The following is a 21,874-nucleotide window of genomic DNA, read 5'->3' as shown; positions in this document are numbered from 1 at the left end:
ACTAGATCAAAACCATTGAAATGGTTGTGCATGGGCGAAAAACACAGGTTTGCAAGGCTTGATAAGCAAAGAGATCTGATTAAAGGCAAACAAAGCAAAGATGAGAAGGAGAGGGGATGAGCTCTGTGATTCTGGACATTCCTTCAGCAATGCCATTGCAGAGCAGGTAACAACCAGCAGGAAACTGGAGGTTTTAGCAAGGGACTAGATGATCCCTTCAGGGTCTGAAAGCCAGGGCTTGGTTGCTTGAGAAGCAGATCTAACAAAACCTCATTTCTTGTGCATCTGCTGTTCAAAGCAGTGGCCAAAGAAGGACTCTGGTGCCTAATGGAGGCTAAAGCACCACAGTCATCATTCCTTCTGTGGCTGCAGGCACAGGGTCTTTATTCTGCCCAGCTGCCTGTTTAAAGAACTTCACAAACCTGATGCGCCCAGGAGTGTTCCCCCTGGCCAGCAGATTTGATCAGAGGTCAGCAAAGCACCAAAAACCCACACCTTGACTAGTTAGTACTTTAGGAAACTGAGACAGGAAAGAACGAGAAGGGACAGGGACAAACAGAGATAGAAAAATGATAGTGATGGAAGAAACCCTGAGGAACAAGCAAGGACATAAAGGGTAAGCAAGTGTGCAAGACGAGAAGGAGAAACATAACAGACTGGGGCTGGCGAAGGGATTGCACTTGCCCTAGTGATGCCTTCGCAGGCACGGCAGTTCAGGGATACCACTGCTGGTGTTCTCCCTGCCCTCAGGTGAGTGCAGACGGCGTGCAGGGTGTTGCTGGAGCATAACGGCAGACAAGCAGGGCTCGCTGTCTGCACAGCCAAGGATTTTGCTCCTTTCTGATCCCAGCTGAGGTTGTGGAGAGGGAACTCTCCTGCTTGCTGCTAGGTCCTGAAGGTGCAGCAGGAGGCTCGATTTATGTCTTCCCATCTCAGGTTTTTTCCTTCCTTTTCCCTACAGCTCTCTTCCGCACTGCTGTTCGATGCTGTGTACGCTGTGGTGACTGCCGTGCAGGAGCTGAACCGGAGCCAGGAGATCGGTGTGAAGCCCCTGTCCTGTGGGTCTGCCCAGATCTGGCAGCATGGCACCAGCCTGATGAACTACCTGAGAATGGTGAGAAGGGACTGAACTTTCCTGGCGTGTTAGGAGCCAGCGCTCGTTGCTGCCAGAAGCAAAAGATGTGTATGTACGTGCGGGTGCTGGCACAGTTCTCAAGCAGTGTCGGTCTGTTTGAAGGTAGCACTGGGAATGAAAAGAGAGGAGATCTGAGGGCTGGTTTGTCAGTGGTCTTGGAACAACATGAAACTCCATTTTTCAGGCTTTGCTGCAGGAAAAACTGGAATTCAGTGATTTTTTTTTTTTTTTTTTTTTAAAGTATGAATGTTACCAAGTGATTTGAACTCCGTTTTGAATGAACTTGAGTTGATATAAGGTCACACAGTACAATTGCGTAGAGCTCAGTGGCAAGATGTGAGTTTCCCGATGAAGGGATTTGGGCTCCTTTGAACCCGAAAGTGTGGTTCTGGCACGAGAACAGACCCTGAAATTTCAGCTTTCTGAAATAGCTAGAGTTTGTCAATGTGATTCCTCAGAGCTGAGCTTGACCATGCAGAAGGAGCGTGTTTTTTCCAAGTTTGTTCAGGGAGCAACTGAAATGTCATGAGGTGGGGAAGTTTCATGAGGCTTCTTTCCCCTCCCCCCAAAGGAACACTCAGCTGAGCTGACCAAAGTGGTACAAGGTTCTGTGCGTGCGAACCTTGCTTTAAATCTCACCTTTAGTCAGAGACAGCAAAATCCTTCAGCTTCCCTTGGCTCTGCTGCTAGGAGGCCCGGCAGCTTGCCCTTGCTGCTGGAGCACCTCTTCAGTGACAAGTGAGCAGTGGTTAATCTGCACAGCGAGGGAGGCACTCATCCTGCCTCCACCGCAACAGGCTCTTGCGTTAAGTGCTGGCCCGGTGCTGTGACACAGCACTAATGGTTTGGGGGGGGGAATCCCCAGCTGGCGACTCAGTGTGACACAGCGGAGGGCTTGTGCCTGCCCCCGGGCAGCGCGGTGTTAGCCTTGGGATGGAGGGAGCCGGCAAGGGGCTGTGGAGGTGGTTGTGGTTGTTCCGAAGCAGCAGGGTTCCCTGAAATTCTTTGCTCCAGCACTTCATGGCGCTGATTCTCCGGCTCCCCTCCACATCTCTCTGCTACCCTAGCCAGGCTCCGAAAGCAGTTACGACAGGTCGTAAGGACTGCATTAGTGTACCTGCTGGGAGGGTGGATGGCCGGTGCGTGGGGTGAGTGGCTGCCACCCTCAGCTCTGCTGTGGGTGGGGGATGAGCCACCCTGATGGGCGCTGTAACTCATTCTCTCTTGGACAGGTAGAATTGGAAGGTCTCACCGGCCACATCGAATTTAACAGCAAAGGCCAGCGATCAAACTACGCCCTGAAAATCCTGCAGTACACGCGCCGCGGCTTCCGACAGGTAGGAGCGGCCACGCTGCCTGGGGGTGATGCCGAGGGATGGTGCCCGGGGATGGTGTGTGCGTAGCCTGGCGAGGGTCTGGCTCCGGCTGCTGCTGCGGGGGCCAGAGGGGGTTGAGGATACCCCCCTTTGCAACGTAAAAGTGTTCAGCAAGTGACAGCATGGCGTGGATGTCACAGTAGCCACCGCTGGGATTGGGTTGGCAAACACACAGTGTTCCCTTCATCAAGAACATGTCTTGAGATAATTTAGATTTGTCTTAATTCGAGTCCCTGAGGTGCTGATGTTAGAGCCAATGTCCGGCCTGTCACAGTAACCCTCCTGTGCAGGAGATAACTCAGTCACAAAGCGTGTGCCAGATACAGGCTCACACTCAAGACACTTTTGTTCTTAAGCTTGTGGAGACACGTGTGCTCAAAGTGATTCAGATGGGGAAAAATGGGAAAATTTCCCATGAAATGGGCAAAAAAGGGTACTATGAACCTTTCCAAACTACTGCCTCTGGGAGGAGAGTGAAGCAGTATGACAGGAGCTCCCCACCATCTCTCCCCTGGCGTGGCACGTGGGAGGAAGAGCAAGGTGATCTGCCTCTCGGTCTGTGGTGCGTGTTCCTCTGCGATGGGTTTGCTTAGCTCAGGCTCTCCTTTGCTGAGATTCCTCACAGCGCTGGTCCTTCTTCTGCTTGTTGCCCTCTTTCTGTCCAAGGGATATTTTCTGGCATCAGCTAAGGTTAAGGATAAATGTGTGGGGCCACAGTTATCAAACTGGTGAGATTATGTGACACAAGGCCAAGGAATTAGGGTTTTACTGGTAAATCCAAACCTCATTCAGGGAAAAAAAAAAAGGAAATCTGAGAAAGAGGGTTTTCATCTGTCTTATTTCCCTGCTGTCAGCACCACACCTGCCCATTTTCTTGGAGATTGCCACTTTTAGACGTTGGCAGAGAACAAAAGCTATTGTATCTTACCCCACGCTGACAGAGAATTTTGGCGTTAGGAAGTCTCTCCTGGTCTGGCAGCAGTGAATTTTAGCCTTGGCGAGGATGTTGCCTGCCAGTTCTTACCTGTCAAGTGACAGCTCAGCTTTGATATGCTGCCTTTAGCTGAGTGAGCAGGGGATCAGGATGGCATTCTCCCTACAGTAAGATCTCTCATAGCAACAGTGCCCTTTTAATAATTTCCCAAACCCATCATACTCCGAGCAAAAGTGACAGATCCAAGCCCATCTGCATTAGTAAGAGCATGCATTCAGCTGGAGCAAGGGAAGCAAATGCTGTAAACCTCACTATGACAGCTATGGTTTTGATGTGTTTAAATGTGGCAGGGAGTTCACATTAAATGCATGGGTCCTCTTGGAGCAGTGCTTCTCCCAGAGCTCTGACTGCAGCCTCATCTGCCCCGAGACAAAAATCTTAGCTTTTCTCCACAAACCCTGTCTGACAGGAGAAAACCTTTTTTGACCTGTTGCAACAGCTCTGTAAATAAGCAGCTTCATGTTTTAGAGGTACCCAGGAAAAGCTGCGCTGAGACTAAGCTTTTCAAATTCCCCGTCAGAGCGCAGTGGTGATAAATCACTTCCAGTCACAGTAACTAGGTGCTGGAAGGACGGGGCAGTCCCTTGGTGTGCGTGGCTGCTTGCTGAGCGCCGGTGCTGGCTGCCAGCCCCCTCCTCTCAGAACCCACCAGGGAGGAGTTAGTCTCCATAAAACCGTGTGACTGTGGCAGCCTTTCCACCGTCTGCTCCCCCCACTGCAGGCAGCCCCCTCTCAGGGGTCTTGCCTGACTGATAGCAATGCCTGGAGGGGTGCTGGGGACCCTCACAGGCTGAGTTTGTGGCAGTGGCTGGTTGGGAAGGGCAGCCCTGGATGGAGCTGTGGAACCTGGGCAGGGTCCTGCCCCATCCTGCCCCACCCCCTTGGTCACTGCAAGGGGAAGCACATAGCTGGTTATGCTAGGCAACCCTGCTTCGTGCAATAAAAACGACTAAATAAATCATTAGACATTAAACCCACCATGAGGGGATGGGGTAACGAACAAATATTTGCATCCTGGGGACAATCATGTTCCCAAGGGTTATAGGAACTGATCTGCTCAGGCTCTTGTTTGAACACTTTGTCTGGGTTTGACCCCAGCCGCAACTGAGCCCCACCAGCCACTTGCTCGCTGCCTGCCCCACAGAGGGATGGGAGGGGAATCGGGAAGGAATGCAGAACTGGAGGGCTGAGACAAGAACAATTTAATAACTGAAATAAAATAAAGCAAAAACCAATAATCATCATCATAGTAATGATGATGATGATAGTAATAATAATAGTAATAACAACAACTACCATTATGATGAAAAGAAAAGAGAAGGGGAGAGGAATGAAATCCAAAGGGAAGGAAGAAAAGAAAACCAGTGATGCATAATACAGCCGCTCACCACCCGCTGACGGGTGCCCAGCCGGTCCCCGAGCAATGATCGGCAGCCCCAGCCAACCCCCCCAGTTTATATGCCGAGCGTGATGTCCCGTGGTATGGAATACCTCTTCGGTTAGCTCAGGTCAGCTGTCCCAGCTGTGTCCCCTCCCGACTGCTCGTGCCCCTCCAGCCTCTCGCTGGCAAGGCCTAAGAAACTAAAAAGTGCCTGACTTAGTCGTTGCTAGGTAATGTTTATACTAAAAATGTCAGTGTGATAATCAACATTGTTCTTACACCAAATCCAAAACATGATAATGCACCAGCTACTGAGAAGAATATTAACTCTGTCCTCACCGAAACCAGGACACGCTTCTGCTCCCTCCTTGGTTTTATTCAAGCTGACACTCTGCCCATTTCTCGTTCCCTCTCTCTCCTTCCCCTCCCCAGCTGTCTCCTTCCATCTATCGAAGCCACAGGGACTTCCAGCTCATCAGCTTTAATAGAGAATTCACCAGATTTTGAAGCTGATCCAGCCAGCAAACAAATTAAAGACATTTAGATTTTCTAACTTGCTGTTGCTTTTGGGCAAGGAGAGACAAGGCTTTTTGACATCCAGTTTTTAATACATTTATGTAACGCACCAAACGTGTCTTTTCCTGATTTAGCTTAACAAGTGGAAATTTTCCCACAGCCATATGAGAACTGCTCCCTGTTCATAGGATGCATGATAAAGCACAAGCTCATTAATGTGTTGGTGATCCATAGATCTGACAAGGACCAAGTTTGTAAATGTCATCTTTTTATTTTTTCCCTTTCTTTACCCCATTAAAAAACATTGCAGCACACCCCTCCGTTTTCAGCGTAGTGTTTTACAGTAAGCCGAGAGCTAAGGTTTGGGAGCTTAACGGAGTAGGGAGCGGAGAGGGGCTGTGATGTGTACAGCCCCAGGGAAGGCAGGCGTGCAGGGGGGACAGGGGAAGCTGCTGTCCTGCCATGGGCCCGTTGTCCCCAGCTCTGCCTGTGACCCTTTGCTCTAGCCCGGTGCTAGGTGCAGCTGCTTGGCCACCGTTCAGCTAAAGGCTCTGCTGATGTCCTGAGACAGAGCAGTGGAAGTGGCAGGGGTGTCTAATTGGTATGTTGATGAGATGCAGATGAGTTACCAGCCGATAGCTCTGAGACCCTCGGCAATCCCGCCACATCAAACCTTTTTAACTTCGCAGTGGCTAATCAGTCTCAAAGGGACTTGTTCCTCTTTAGCTGTTACCCCCGGCAAGAGTTCAGGGACAGATTCTGCCAAGAGCTGAATGTCGTTTGCCCCCCAGGACCCGACGAACTCGGTGTGTGTCACCATCAGTCCTGGCTGTGCCAGGTGTCAATCACGTTGTCTGAAGGGGATGTCTGGGGAGGAAGGGGATCGCAGGGGCTGCTGCGTGGCCTCAGGGGTGGGTTATGTGCGTGTCTCGTGGTTGTACAGGTTTTAATAGCTGGCACTCCGTGTGTCCCGTGCTAACTTCTATGGACGAAGCTTTTGCCTGCCCGCCTTGCTGTCCCTCGCAGCAGTGTCCTTCAGGAGCGCCAGCCACATGGCAGCCCAGTCCTCTCAGGGCTTTCATTTGTTTGTTTTATTCCTTTTTCCGCCCCCAGACACCCCCAAACCCCCTCCTCTTGGGGCCAGTGAAGGCACCATGTACCAAGTACCTACTTAATTGCGTTTCCTCCTGACACAGCGTCTTTCCCCTTGGTGCCCACAAGGCTCAAGCGCTGGCGCGGTGAGAGCGATAGCATTTTGCTCTCCTTCCTCGTCCTGGGGACACTGAGGAAGGGGGTGATTAATGCAGGCTGTAGGACAGTGCTTGCTAGTTAGAGCCCAGAAGGTATTTGCAGTGGTGGTCCCCTGCCTGTTTTAAAACACCTGTATTCAGGACTGGCTGTACCTTCATTTTTAGCTGGGGAGAGGGGTGGTAAGTACCTGTGGCACCTTAGAAGCTTTGGACAGGTCTTGCTGTGTCATCTCTCCCTGTCACCAGCTGCCATTCAGGCCTGTGGGGCACTGAGCACACCATTAAAATCATTAGTTTGAGTGGTATTTTGTCCTCTCATGCCACAAGGAGCTTGACAAGCCCAGGCATCTTTAACGTTGCTGCTTCTGAACGGAGGAGCTGAAGGGCTGAAGGAGCGAGCCAGGAATGCCCACTTGCGTTGTTGGCCGCTGGTGATTTTCTGCCGAGATGATAAGTCTTTAAGTGTCCCTGACCCAAGTAATGCCTTTTGCAGAGCAGCTGGCTTGAGGGACCTTGCCTGCAGTGGGGATGGAGCAGTGTCACGCGAGTGATGGCACTTCTTGCTTATTCCAGGCTCGAGGCTGGTTGGGCTGGTTTGTGCTGAGACGGTGTGTTTGCTCCCTGCCTGGGACAAGGACACATGGCAAGGCAGACCTGCGGGCAGGACGGGCAGAGCGGGGCTGGCTCCGCTTACAGCGGAGGGCTGAGCGCAGGGAGGCACCGGGGGGTGCAGGAGTGACCCCGCAGGGGGCTGCAGTGGGACCACACAGCTTGAGGACGTGGAGGGAACTTTCTCCATCCAGGCCGTGGGCTGTCACCAGGTCAAATCATCCCTCTCACAAGGGTATCAAGCTCCAGCTTGCTTCCAGGTGGTTGTGTTGCCCTCGTTGCTTTTCTGGGAAAGGTATGCAATCACTCAAGCTCCTCTGATCATTAGGAACCCTCTTTTAATTTTCAGCCTGTTTATTTCTGGCTGGTTTATATCTATTTATTTTTGTGCCAGTGCTATCATTTTAGCTTCAAAAGCTGTTCTACCTCTTTGCTATGGACCTCCTCCACCTGATGTATTTATACAGACCAATCATATCTGCTACAGAAAAATCCCGAGTCCTAAAATCTCTTTAAGTCCTAGTCCAGAGCCTTAACAATAGGATCATCTTATCCATGTCCACGTAAAGCATTTGATTATTTTCTAATACATTGCAGATGAATATGTTTTCTGTTTTTCAGAGGCTCTTTATACATAGATAGAGATGATTAAAATCACCTTGACATCCATCTTGCAAGAGAGGGAGAGATCTGACGATCCCAGACATCCTCTGACACATTACACTTCAGAAACAGCGAACAGCGAGAGGAGTCAATTAGCAGCTTTATCATACTGCGAGGGGGACAGTGGTGAGCTGGAACAAGCCAGGATGGGGTGGAAGTACCCTGGCACATGGGAGTGTTTGGCTTTGGTGCTGTGTTAAAAGCAAGGTCAAACCCACTGCACTGTCAGAGGAAGCAGCAGTCAATTAGTCTCAGTATGCCAGCAGGGGAGGGACAAATTTGAGAACAGCGAGGGCTGTTAAAATTAAAGTTAATCTGTCACTAATCTCTGGTTGTGAAACCTGGGAGAAAAAAAATAAGGCAATGTTTATGACTGATCACTTGCTCAGAGAGGCAATTGCTGCAGAGGGTCTGCTGTTTAGCAATCACAGCAAGCGGCAAGCACCTTCGTGCAGGCTTGGGGAGGACAGCTGGGATAAATCCATCCCATCACACTGATGCAGACTCTGCACAGGCCAGCTGGAGCTGGACTCCCTGTCCGTGAAGAAGTACATGGTAAATCTCCCAGTTTGGGGCAGCTGTTCCCAGAGATGAGTCCTGCGCTACAACATCACTGTGATGCTAGGAGCTCAATGGTAGTTAACTCACACCATGCGGTCAGGAGAACAGGATGCCCGAGATCTGCCCTCAGCGTGCTCCGACACACCGTCACTGTGCCTCCGTCTCCCCGTCTGCCAGGTGAGGCTAATAACCCCCCAGCACCTCTCCCGCTAGCAGGGAGCCTCCGAGAGTTAATGCTTCCGACACTTTCAGAAGTCCTTGCCATGACGGGTGCTTTTAGCAGAGCATTATTAACGTTGGCGAAGGGGCTGGGCTGACACTCAGAAGAACAATCTCTGTTGTGTTATCGGGAGTAAAACAAGCCCCTGTCCCCCGCCAGAGACTTGGCTGGCTCCGTGCTGCTGCATCCCGGTGCCTCGGCTCCAGGCAGGGACGGGAGCAGACGTGTGTGGTGTCCTTTGCTTTCCCTACCTGCTGTCCTTCCGCAGGGCCGTCGAGCATAAGCTGTCCTGTTTGCACTTCCCACTGCTCCTTGTGCCTGCGGCCACTTTTGTAATGGCTTGTGAGTGAGTCACTTGGGCCGGGTTTGCACCCACAGCCAGGAGAAGGAAGGACCCGGCCCTTTCCTCACCGTCCAGAGCAGCGCAGTCTGCCGACAGCGTAGCAGCACGGCTGCGGTTTCAGGTCACGTTTGGCTCAGATGCACAAGCTGAGAAGTGACTCTGAAGTCCTCGAGCCATCAGTCATGCCAGAGGCAAAGCGCTGCCAAGAAAAACAACTGAGTGCATGGAGTCAATCCTGGGGCGGTGTAAATCAGCGTGCCTCCCATTCATTTCCATGGGGGTGCATCCGCCTGGCCCGTAGCTCTGCATCATCTTCCACCCACCCCTTTGAACATAATAAGATTACTCTATGACGGAGGAGAAATAGGTTTGTTCCTACCACCCTGACAACTGTGGCACAGCGAAAGAATAACCTGCCTCAGACCCACAGTGCCCGAGACAGCTCGTGTGGGTGCAAGGGAGCCAGGAACAGATTTCTCTGGCACCAAGGCTATGGGGAGCTGTGGAGACACCCCTGAACGCTGGGGACACCTCTTAGGGCTGTGGCGGCTTGCTTCGGTGCTGTCAGAGGACTTAGGCTGTGGCCAGCAGTCCAGCACACAGCGGGCCGGGACCTGATGGGGCAGTGAGGCTTTGCAGGAGAAGAAGGAGAGAGAAGAGGTCTTGCAGGCATCTGGCCTCCCTCAGCTGCCGCTCTCTCCATGAGAATAAACAGAGGCTCTTTTAGGGAGCATGAGGAGAGCCTGATCTGCATGCTCTGGACGAGCTGCTGGAGGTGCTCATCCTCCTGCCCAGAGCTCTGAGGGAGGGAGATTAGGCTCTTGAAGTTAAAATTAGGTTTTGCTGAATATTCCTCCCCCTGGCTGAAGGCAGTGGCTTGTTGCATTGCATCACAGCTGAGTCACAGTGTCCTCCCAAGCGCTGGGGGACTGGTCCTTGCCACCGGTGGTGGTGGGAATTAGGTTTGCTGCAGTGGCACTATGCTTGGATGGGTGAATTAGGCTATGCATGGAGCCACTGGGTGTGACAAGCCTGAATCAAACTGTTTGGAGGTTTTTAATCATAGTAGTTGGCATCCATTGTAGCAGATAGAGGAGATGAGTCACGGCGCAGCACCGCTGAGAACGTGGCTTCGTTTCACAACCTGCCACCAAGGTGGAGCTGCTGCTCGGGGCTGGAAGGCACCTGCCCCGTGTCAGCGCTGCTGCCCTGGGGTTGCAGTGGAAGCTGCAATACTGCGATACTCTCTATGAAGTGGCATTTTCCTCTGAGGAACTCACAGTGCCTCTACCAACCTTTAACTAATGACAGCGATGCTCACAGGACAGCAGGAGGTTTTTCTTGCTTTCAGGCAGGTGAAACCTTTGTTGCAGAGACAGTATAAGGCAGGACGGGAGCTGGAGGCAGGAACCCCCTCTCCCCGTTTCTGGGCTTTCACTGTGGATCACAAGACTTCAGCACTCCCTGAAGTTCTTCGGAGCCATGTCTGTAACACACAGCGCCTGTGTGAGGAGCTCAGCATCACCAAACCTGACCCTGCAGTGTGCTGGTGGGGGGGTCCCGCTGCGGGACGGTGCAGCTCAGCCAAACCCCGGCTCTGGCATTGCCTTTCCTGCAGCCTTCTGTGAAGCTCCTTTTGTGCCCTGTTCCCTCTAGGAGCTGACCTCCAGAGAACTGAGGAGGTGAAGGGGTCAGGCAAAATGCACCAGGCTGAGAGCAGTGACCAGGTCTTCCTCCCGCAGCCACGACCTGGCTGCCATGCCGTCGTGTGAGGGACGGCAGAGGCTCCCAGTGCATCGTGCTGGGGGGATGAGCGTGCAGGTTTGGCTGTGTGGGCACCGCTGGGTAAGATGGACCCATCTTGGTGGCATCTGGGGACCACGCAGAAGGCTGCTTGGCTGCCGTGAGCCCCAGGGAGCTGCCCACCACAAGGCTTTCTCTCGGTGCAGGGCTTTGCCGCAGCTACAGGCAGGACACGTGGGAAGGCAGCACCCGCTATGAGCAGGGACAGGTTTTTGGCATCGTAGTGCAGGTGGGGGTGTGCCGGGGCCGTGCACCAGCGGGTTAATCTCTCTGCCGACCTGTTGTGGGGGTGCATTGTAAAGGTAATGGAGTGTTCATAAACACCTCTTCCGGGGCCAACTTGACGGTTGTCAGTCACCAGAGCCATATGGCGGGTGCATACTGTAATCTGCCCTGTAAATTCCCTTATTGTGTTGTTTATCTCTCCAGATCGGCCACTGGCATGTTTCTGAAGGACTCAGCATGGACAACAGGATCTTCTCTTCCAACATATCAGACAGTCTGTTCAACACCACACTTATTGTCACCACCATCCTGGTAAGTGGGTGGGTCACCTACCGTTCCCATTAGCTCCTCGCCAGCCCAACGCTTAGGGGTGTCAATCAGCTAGAATATTACTCCCTCCTCCTGCCCCCTTGGCCCCCAGCATGCAGCATTGCACACTGATTTCATAAAAAACAGACAATCAAATCTCTAATTACAGCGCTGAGGACAATTCATGACAGTGTAATTAAACTCAAGTTGATGTTTCATATGGAAATGATATTTGATGAGTTCAGAAGCAGCTGGGGAGAGGACTGGGATGGGGCTAAGTTACCATTTTACATTCATCTCTGAATGATGTTCTTGTTTTGCGTACAGCTGGTAAGTTGGAAGGGACAGTTGTCCCTTCTACCCACAAAATTACTGAAATTGGCCAAGATGGGTACAACCTCTATGGACCGAGAGTTCACATCTGCAGGCACCACTGTCTTTATTTGACAAATTCCCCTGCTAGGGGCTGCCTGTCCCATGATTTTTTCCAGTGCCTCTGCTCCTTCCTTAAAGATGCTCAAAATCCTGAAGAACTGTGGGCATTATTTCCTCGTGTCCCACAAAGTTTGGTGAAAAGGGGGACAAGCTGGTGAAGTGGCTCTGTTCCAAGGGAGGCTGGGATCTGTATGTCCTGCCATAACTTGGAGCAGTCACTGGGCTGCTCCAGCATATGCCAGTTGGAAACAGCCCCCAAAGCATGATCCCTTAGATCTGCTTCATATCCTAAACCTCCAGCACATCCACGACACAGCAGGAGACGGTGAACACCAGTGCAGAAACAGCTCTGGTAGCTTTACACCACCTGGGTTCCCAAGCAATCAAACCAACTTTCCATATCTCTTATACGCTGGTCGAGAGGGCTGTATTGGGACGGGAGGTTGGCCTGGGTGCTCTTTACACGAGCCTCTGCCGTCACAGCACTGCCAGAAAGCCCACGGCTCTGCCCCATGCTCGGCGCCGTGCTGGTGGGATGCCTCGGCTAAGATGGGAATGACAGCTGCCCAGTTTCAATGCAGGAAAACCCTTACTTAATGCTGAAGTGGAACCATCAGGAGCTGGAAGGCAATGACCGCTACGAGGGCTTCTGCGTGGACATGCTGAAGGAGCTGGCAGAGATCCTGCGTTTCAACTATAAGATCCACCTCGTTGGTGATGGTGTGTATGGAGTCCCTGAGGCAAACGGCACGTGGACAGGCATGGTCGGGGAGCTGATTGCTCGGGTAAGTGAATTAGCTGCTCTTTTTAACTGCGCTCTAGTGGGACTTGGCAATGTCCGTGCTTTATTAAGTGCTCCAGGATGATAAGGATGGATGGGGGTTTTAGAGGGACTTTTACCAGAGGATCTCCATTTAATGTGTTATGCCAAATGGCAGGCGTATTTGTTGTGTTGATGTGACAGCGTGTGACATAGTCAGGCAGGAGTCGGGGCCCCTGGGCGTTCTAGGGGTGCTCACTTTGTCGGAAGGGAGGCCTGGGCTCCGGGGTCCCTGTGTAAGACCTTGATACAGAACGGAGGATTTTTTTTCCCCCAGTGGAAAAATTAAGGAAAACTCAAAACAGGAAAACATGCAGGCTCTGGCAGGGGTTGGTAGGAGCTGAAGAAAAATTACAAAAACACGCTGTTTGGGAGGAAAGCAAGTAAGAATCACATTTCTACCCAGAAAAGTTTTGGCAGATTCATTTCAGCTTCTTAACTTTGAGCGTTGTTTTTGGAGAGTAACATTTTTTGTTTGCTTCAAGTGGGTGCATCAAGATCTTTTCACGGCTCTGCTTTGCGGCGTTACTGCACAGCAGCTAGACTGAAGGATGGATGCTTTTTCTGGGTTTGACAACAATTCTGCATACATGTGTGCTCAGTCAGCCTGTACGCCGCTCCCTCCCTGCTCTTTGTTTTCCTCCGCTGCTAAAGGTAGTCCTTCCCCAGGGATCCTGAAGCTTAAATACAGTTCACAAAATGCTCTGAGATCCTTAGTAAAATAGGCTTAGCCAAAGCTAACATTAAGATTGATGGTTATTTAAGCCAATACTTCCTCGCTCACCGATTTCTACCCTGCCTTGTTATTACCGAAGCGCCTGTGAGAACCCAGTGACAGTTTCTCAGCTGGTGGCAAATCCGCAGTGAGGTGTATTTATGATAATCCACACCACTGTGCGAGAGGAGCCCCTGAGCCACCCCATCATTATCCTCACAACAGCAGCACATCCTCCTGCACAGTGGAGGGGTGAGGGCCTGAATCCGTGCCCTGTGGCTCTGGGCAGGGCTCTGGGGCTCCTGCCGCAGCTTTCCTCCCGGCTGTGGCGATGCCCACTGGCATCAGGCTGCTTCTTCCCTGGGTGGCAAAGGGGACCTGGCTGATGCTTGTCCTACCTTAGAGGCTTCAACTGAGTGTCTGAAGACAGGTGGGAACAGCTCTAGGTCTAGAAGACTTGCTGAGGGTCAGGGCCCTTCCCCGATGGAGCCATAGCTCTTGATGCCAGCTGAGATCCCACCTCCGTCTGCTTCTTCTAAAGAGCCTTCTGTACGGTTGTTTGCAAATGCTCTGGGCTATTGGCATAGTTTTTATACATCTCTCCCTCTCTCTCTGTGTATATACACACACAAATACACACTTAGAGTTCTGCAACGTTTCTTTTGGGAGGCACGAAGGAAGGCGCAGAGAGCAGCGTGTGATCTATGCAAACAAAGGAAGGGAACAGCCATCAAATTTTTGGCCTGCTAACCTTGGCAGTGCCTCTCCATTAAATGGGAGCTTCTGGATGGTTCTTTTTCTTTAGCAAAAGTGTTTTAACTTCATCTTCACATAGAAGCCATTTGTTTCTTCTGCAGCTCGAGCCTTATTTAGGAGGATTTTTACTTCTGCCTCAGCAGGGCAGAGCTGGCAAAGTCTGTGTGAGGCTGAAGCAAAAATTAGAGAAGAGAAAAAGCTTTCTCTGCTTTGTTCTTCCTAGGCCCTTTAGAGTCTTTGTAATGGTTTTGGTGAGTTTTTGATCAGTCCCAGGATCTGGCACTTTGGATCAGGTCAGCCAGGGCAGAGCTGGACACGTGCATGCTGTGGTGTGTGTTCAGGGTTGCTTGGGATGTTGCTTTCTGAGGCCATTTCACTGCCCAAGGGGTTCCTCCTTCCTTGACAGCCAGCCCCCAAGGGGGGTTGTCCTCAGTTCCATCCGCTTGTTCATCCCCTATCCCATTTCAGGACTGCTCAAAGCAGAAGGTACAGCAGATCCTGTGTTGGGTGCACACATTCCTCCTTCAGTGGATTTATCACTTTGGTGCTTTTCTCCATACAGCCTTTAGCACAGAGAGGGCATCGGCTGGGACACAAACCTGTCATGGGTCAAAACTTCCCAAATCCTACACAAAATGAAACCTCTGCACCTGTCTGTGTGGTGCTGTATTGTTGTAGGAAGGTGATTCATCCTTGACCCTGATGAGCTGTGGGAACGTAAAGTTCGACTCGCATGCACCTAGTGTGCAGGACCAGGTGGTCAGAAAATTATCCAGCTCCATGCAATACCTTTCCACTACAGTTTCTTTTTTTCCTCTGTTATGCCTCTGTGTCACTGAATCTCTGCAGAGCAACTATAGGCTTTGTGGGAAAAGCGTTTCATTTTATTGCTTCTAAATTAACCAGCTATTGATTTATTCTTAAGTGCTGAAAATTCTATTACAGCTAATTGTGCACTGTGATATGATTGAGAAGGATGCTATATGAACATAAATTTGTTGTTGACCCAAATTCACCAGTACATATCTTATCGACCTGCTCACAAAACTAATTAAGAGCTAAGGAAGAGGGGGACCACCGGGATGGCTTGGGAGATTAGTGGAAGAGCTGTAGAGACTCCTGTGTCTAGGTCAGCAGTCTGACTCGTCATCCGATCAGGAAACCTGTACGCTTTGTGATCAGCTGATGGAGATTTGGCTTGGGAGAAATCACTTAGAAGGACTCGAGCCCATTCTTTAGTGAGAGATGTCACAAACTCAGAAACACTGAGCTAATTGGTCCCTCTGTGCATGCAGGGCAGGGAGGCTGAACACCCTGCTCATTCCTTGAGCGAGCAGGGGAGTAAAGCCGCTCTTAGGCCAGGGTGGATTTCCCCCGTTAGCATTGCTGGCTCTGGCACAGATGACTGCAGCCTCCAGCAGTTCAGCTGACACCGTACACATGTGCTATCTGTAACAAGCAAACAAGGGGGAACAGCAAATCTTCCGGTCGTCTCTTTTTTTGCCATCAGAGCCTTAGGGGACAATAGGGCTGGAAGAGTTACGTCTTGCTCCTTCCCGCTGCCGTACGGCGTCTGGCTCAGAGTCCCTGATGGTTGTCTGGTATTCCCTGCTGAAACGAATTCACTGGTCTGATACAAGCCAACGAATGTATTTGCAGGGCAATGTGACAGCCTTCTCCTTGTTCTGCCACGGCTGCCTTTGCTGTCTCGGTAGTGTAGTGCCGTGGTGGCTGTGCTCGGTGGCTGTGCTCAGTGCCTGTACATCAACTCGCAGCAAGCTGTTGGCGCTCGGCTGCCTTGCTCCTCCCTGAGGGAGATGGGATTGTGTCGGAGAGATCCCTCAGCAACAGTTTCTGAACCTACCCATCTCGGGAATGCCCCTAGGGAACAGAGCTGAGCTAACAGGAGATGGTGCGGTTTGGTTTTGCCAGGAAGTTTTGTTGGCAGGAATCCAATGCTGCAGTTTTGCTACAAGACCTCCCAGAAACCTCCCTCAGAGGATCCCTCTGAGCCAGCTGGGACCAGTGCCCTGGCTGGCTGGGTACCAGCGCGAGGCAATGCTCCCCTCCGCAGAGGACCCATCCCACTCACCTGCAGCAGGGTTCAGGGGACGGGAAGGACAGAGCAGCCCTGGCAGAAGCACGCTTTGGGCAGACTGGCCGTGTGTTCTGTGCAGCCTGTATCTGCTGCCCAGGCTTCCTCTGGCATTGTTTAAATAACGTATCACTTTTGGTGATGGTAACAGCAGATCCATGAGTGCTTCCAGGGCAAGCGTATTTGGGTGAGGCTGGTGCTTCTGTAGAAGGCACCTTAGGGTGCCTGGAGCGAGTAGGAGATGACTGGGGACAGCATCCTCCTGCTCTCCCCTTCTGCACAGCATCATATGGGAGTGAGATGTTGTGGAATAATGCTACACCTTTGGCGTCTGTGTCAGTGGTATGAATCTGGCTGGGATCAGCGGTGATCATAGCTCTTTCTATGTGAGCTCTAAGTGAGGGAGATGAAGCTGTCCATCTTCTGGCCTCAGGAGCAGCAACACCAAGAACTGAAAGGACCATAAAGCTTTGGGGTGATGGTTTTTTCCAGCTTGCTTGCTGGTGATCAGGTGGTGCTTTACAATCAGAGGTCCTGTCCCTTCAACTGCTCCAAAGATAGGGAATGGCAGGAAGGGAGAAGATATTTCAAAATTGGCAGAGTCCTGCTCTCCGCTCGGCAGTGGGTGTTGGTGTTCAGCAAGAAAAGCTGTGCGTGGGCAAGGGGAGGGAGGGGGAGTCTGTTTGCACGCTATCGCACTGGCAAGTGTGACATGGGGGGGCTCGAGAGGGTGGGAAGTGAGGAGGCGTGGGTTGTTGAGCAAACACAGAGAGGGTATGGGCAGAGAGGTTTGCATCGCGCTGCTGATTTTGCCAAAATCACACACAGGATGGTGGGTGTGGTGTGAGCTGGTTAGGTCTCACTGCTGTTCCCTGTGGGCTTAGGATCCCCGTTCCTGGTGTTTCGCCTTAACTGGCTTTTGCCATAGGCACGGTGAACACCTGGCACAGACTTCTCCATCCGATCTGTAGAGATCGTCCAGGTGAAGAAAGATGGGTGAAGGCAGCCTTGAGGCTGACATCTGTGATTATTGCTGGTCATCCCGTCCCTGACTGTGGCTTGAACGGAGGGCTGCAGCCTCCAGGGTTTTCAGGCTGTCACTTTTCATATGGCAGGATTCATACACGTCCTTTAAAAAAAACCCAAACGCTGGTTTTGAGTGACCCTCATCTGGCCCTGTTTTTAAATGCAAGAATATGCATCCGAGCACACAACCTGGCTGCTGCTCACTCCATCACAAGGAGCTGCACAGCCCAAAATAGCTCCTGTCAAATTGGATGAGCAGCTGGAGCAGAAGCAATCAGTACATTGATACAGCAGCCGAGCCATACCTGTCGTGCCATGGGACAGATCTGCAGATGCAGGGAGACTGCTCTCTCACTGCTGTGGTGGTGCGGCAGCTGCTGCCCAGCTGAGCGGGCTGCAGCCAAGCTGCCCTATGGTGGCTGCTTCTTATTTCACAGAGTTGCACAGAATAGCAGAGGACCTCCAGAGATCATCCAGTCCAACCCCAGCACAGAGCAGGGCCGCCTCCAGCCGGGTGCTCAGTACCGCATCCGGATGGGTTTCCAGTGGGGCATCTTCAGCAACAGTGCTGATGCGGATGGGTCTGCAACGGGGGCAATAGCTGGTGGTCAAGTGGGTCCTGAAGACTGAATGCTGACTTCAGCTTTCTAGAAGACCCTCCAAGCACGGGGGCAGTGTAAGAAATAGATTTCCCTGACCTTGGTCATGCTACCAGTGGTCTGGGGGTAAGGATGATGCTCTCATGTGCAGCCAAGGGATGCAGCATCTGAGGTGCTGTTCAAGTCAGAGTCTCTTGCCGCTCCTGGAAGAATTCCCTTCCTTGTGGTCCTAGAGCTGTCCTTCAGGCTTGTTTCCTGCACGTTTGGTGCAGAGACAGCCCCAAGCCTTTTGCCACTTGGACTTTCTCACTGTGTTTGGTTTCCGTAGCTTGACAGGAGGCGGTTCCGGCTGTGGGACTGGAGCAGGGCCGGGACCCCTGCGGTGGGAGGTCAGGTACCCCCGCGGTGGGAGGCTGTGGCGGGATCCTCTCTGCCCAGGCGAGGGCTGACGTCAGGCCCCATTCATCACCATTAGCGCCGAGATGAGCCTTGTCAGCATCCGCAGCGAGGAGGCGGCCGCCTCCGCCGGACTGGCAGTCCCTGCAATTTGCTTCTTAAGTCTGCTTAATTGTTGTTCCTCTTCGGGAGCCTGGCTCAGCCCCCGTGTTTAACATCCTTTCCAGTGGCAGCCGAGCCTGTATGCTAATGCGGGCAGATCCCACGGTTAATGCCAGGTACGCTGGTGGCAGTTCAAACACCAGCCCACCTGGGCTTCCTCTCACCTAGTGAGAGTTTGGCCTTGTTTAAGCAGTGTTTTGTTAAAGAGATGTCCGTCTCTACTCCCAAAATGCTCTGGGTCTTTTCCTTAAGCCTATTTCACACTGACATTTATAGCTGCAACTGTGCTGGAAGGATGAAAATCAAGCAGTGTTTGGCTCCTCTTCCCTCCATCCTTTGCCTCCTGTTTTCCCTCTCCCCAGGGCCGGGCTGCAGGCAGAAGCACAGAGCACAGCGCATTTCTTCCCCAATGCATCGTCTAGCCTGTAAAATGCCAACTCCTACCCGTGCTCAGGTGGGGAGGGCTGGAGAGCGCTCAGGTTTACAGAGCTCTGTAACTAAGACACACTGACCTCAGTAAATCGCAAGAAGTTTTGTGAACGTCAGGAAGCAAAGTAGAAAGCATGAAATGGATGATGTTCAGGCAATACATTGAATGCCATTCCCAGATCAAAGTTTATGACTGTCAGAAATCGGCTCTTAACATGCATGGCTTCTGAGCCTGCAGGGAGAGAGCGCTTCGGCCACGCACAGCCCCGGTGAAAGCCCCAGGAGCCGGGTCTCCGCTGTGGGGAGCGCTGGCACGGGGGCGGGCAGGTGGGCGCGTGCACAGGGCAGGGCAAGCTGCGAGCTGCCATCGCTCTGGTGCTGGCAAAAGTCCCGAAAGGACAAAAGTTGACCAGGCAGGGCATGAACAGGAGGAAATCGGCTCTAATGGAATGGCAGGACCCTCTGGAGCCAAGAGAAGGGACCTGGGCACAAAACCTGTGTGCCTGGGGAAGGCTGCTCTGCTGTGCTGAGTTTCTGTTCTGCAGGCAGCGGGGTGGGTTTGCATTTTATTTTCCATAGGGAAGAGCAGCTTTCAGGGTGTTGTTCCCTGCGTGATCTGGAAGGGTCCCAAAGGACCATAGTTGGGGGATTAACCAGAGCGCACAAAGTTCCCTGATGACACCCACGTCCCACCCCTGAGAAGGTGGGGGCTAGCCACGGATGGTGACTTAGCTGGGTAAACCTGGGGGCCACCCCACCGCTTTCAGCAGTGCCTTTGCATTGGCCCTTCTCTGGGAATGGAAATGTCCTCAGAGCTTTTGCATGAAATGCCTTTGATACAGCATATTTACCACCTGTTTAGCCTAAGACTTTGCTGGTAGAATTGTGTTCAGTTTGGAGAACTGGGAGAAGAAATCCATTGTCAAAGTAAGCTGTATCTTCACAAGGGGATTTGCTGGGAGAGCTCTCCCCAGGACAATAGTACCTGCAAACCCTTTTAAGTATAGACAAGAGAGGTTTAGGAAGCTTTAGGCTTTCTTTGTGGATAAAATTCCTCACATGCCATGTTCCACGGATGAACTGATCCCATTTTAGTAATCTGCTGGTGTTTACACAGGGCTCAACTGCTCACACACCACATTGTGATTATTGGTGCCTTTTAAAAACACTGTGGGTAAATGGCTGGCTGGGCAGAAATTCTCGCTAGCTCATAATTCATTCCAGCCAGAACCTCCTAGGAATCTCTAATAGCTGCTTGGAAACGATTGCAAAAATCTGGCACGAGGCTTGTCCAATAAAGCAGTCCTGCACGGACTGTGAAATATCACCTTCTCTGTGAGCCCCCTTACTGGGCAGGCTTGCGGATCACCTTGCCTTTCCTTTCCCTCTCCTTCATCCTGCAGGCTCCAACAGTGCTGCTCTTCCCACATGCAGCTCCAGCCTTTCACTGGCCCTTCCTCCCCGCCTGCCAGCACATGAGTGCGCCAGGGGCAGAGGAGGGGAAGGACCCCCTGGCAAGTCCCCTTTCTCTTCAGGAAAACAACGCAGGGTCAGAGAGCATAGCAAGTGATGCACGCACAAATTTGCCTTTCTATTTTTTTACAAGCAGTGCACGGATCCAGGGAGATAAGCTCTATATTTTACAGGGTCTTCAGGCCTGGTGGTGCCTTGGCTTCTGCACAGACCTTATGCAACTTAGGGACAGCAAGTGCAAATAGCTTTTCTTCCCACCCCTTTCTCTTTTTCCACTTGCATAATCATCATCTTGCAAAGCGGGCAAACAAATGTGTAAGGGAATGGAGGAGGTTTCATTTTTACAGAAAGCAATTGCAGACATTAAAAGAGCTATAATAATAAAAATAATATTTAAAATTCAAATCCCTTATCTATATTACAAGGGTATTAACATTGGAAGAAATAATTTTTATTTTTTTCCCCTAATCTCTTTGCTTTGCAAGTCAATCTGGAAATTTTTATGCCAGTCCTCTGAATTTTTTGGAGACTGATCTGCAAGTTTGGAAGTCTGGGGTTGACAGGCTTGTAAACTTCATGACTCAGGGTACGGGAGTAATGATGCTGCTTTGTTATGCTTTTCTACCTGTGGCGCTTGTAAGTAACAGTCTTGTCTGAAGGGGACAGCTGTGTTCAGCAGGGGCTTTGGAAGGGAGAGGATGTATCTTTAGGGTAGTACAATAATTGTTGTCTTGATGGCTCCTGTTTTGCCAGGAGCATTCTACTAATAGAAGGGGCAATCAGGCTGCGAGCCCTTGGGGCAGGGGCTGCTCTTTTGTTCACTGTCAGTACAACCCCTAGCACCGCTGGCTCCCCACTGCTGGCAGCTTTGTGCTTTTCCAGCCTGTAAGTATACAGATAAGAACGCCCAGGTGAGGGAAGGAAAAACGGGGAAAGTGGTCTGGAGCACAAGGTGGGTTAAACTTTGGGGTGTGTTTGAGCAGGGCTTATGCGAAACCCACTCAGGGAGAGGGATTCAGTAGCACAGTCGGAACTAGTGGACATCACCAGCAACACTCCCGTGGTTTCCACAGAGTGTGGGTTTTGCCCCACAGCAGATGCACCCTGTCCCAGAAAGACGGGACATCCATCCTCCAGGACTGGGTGTCGTGTGTGGTCTCGGGCATGGTGCTGCAGCTTTCGCTGCTCGGCGCCTTTCCCAGGCTCAGGGTTCTGATCTTCTCTGCTATCCTTTCTCTCCAGAAAGCTGATTTGGCCGTGGCGGGGCTGACAATTACCGCGGAGCGGGAGAAGGTGATTGATTTCTCTAAGCCATTCATGACTTTGGGAATTAGCATCCTCTACCGAGTTCATATGGTAAGAGAGTTATTTTATAACCTTTTATGTCCCTCTATTATTTGCATGCAAACGTGCCTGGTTATAGAAGAAAAATGAGTGACTCGTAAAAATATTTTGGTTGCTTATTTAAGCGCAAACATGCTTTACCTTTACTTCCTCCTTTTCTCTGTCTTTCTGCCTTTGCTGCCAGCTCAGTGCATTCTTTTCCCGTTGTTCAAACCCTGTTGGCTCCCCTTCCCCATCGT

At 51.5% G+C, this 21,874-nt stretch overlaps 1 protein-coding gene across 2 annotated transcripts in view; it reads left to right on the top strand.

Annotated features, from left to right (window-relative positions):
- GRIK4 (glutamate ionotropic receptor kainate type subunit 4) overlaps positions 1-21,874 on the top strand; it is a 134,877-nt gene that overhangs the window by 95,735 nt on the left and 17,268 nt on the right. For both annotated transcript variants that reach the window (XR_005107819.1, XM_037409993.1), the window contains exons 8-12: positions 962-1,114; positions 2,368-2,472; positions 11,281-11,388; positions 12,402-12,605; positions 21,534-21,647. Coding sequence is in view for 1 of the 2 variants with exons in the window: in XM_037409993.1 (XP_037265890.1) it covers positions 962-1,114; positions 2,368-2,472; positions 11,281-11,388; positions 12,402-12,605; positions 21,534-21,647 (684 nt within the window). In the remaining variant the exon portion in view is untranslated. The remainder of the gene's footprint in view (positions 1-961; positions 1,115-2,367; positions 2,473-11,280; positions 11,389-12,401; positions 12,606-21,533; positions 21,648-21,874) is intronic.

This window comes from Falco rusticolus, chromosome 16 (assembly GCF_015220075.1).
Source record: "Falco rusticolus isolate bFalRus1 chromosome 16, bFalRus1.pri, whole genome shotgun sequence".
NCBI classification, from domain to species: Eukaryota; Metazoa; Chordata; class Aves; order Falconiformes; family Falconidae; genus Falco; species Falco rusticolus.
Note: the sequence above shows the minus strand (reverse complement) of the source record. Positions and strands in the feature narration are given on the sequence as shown.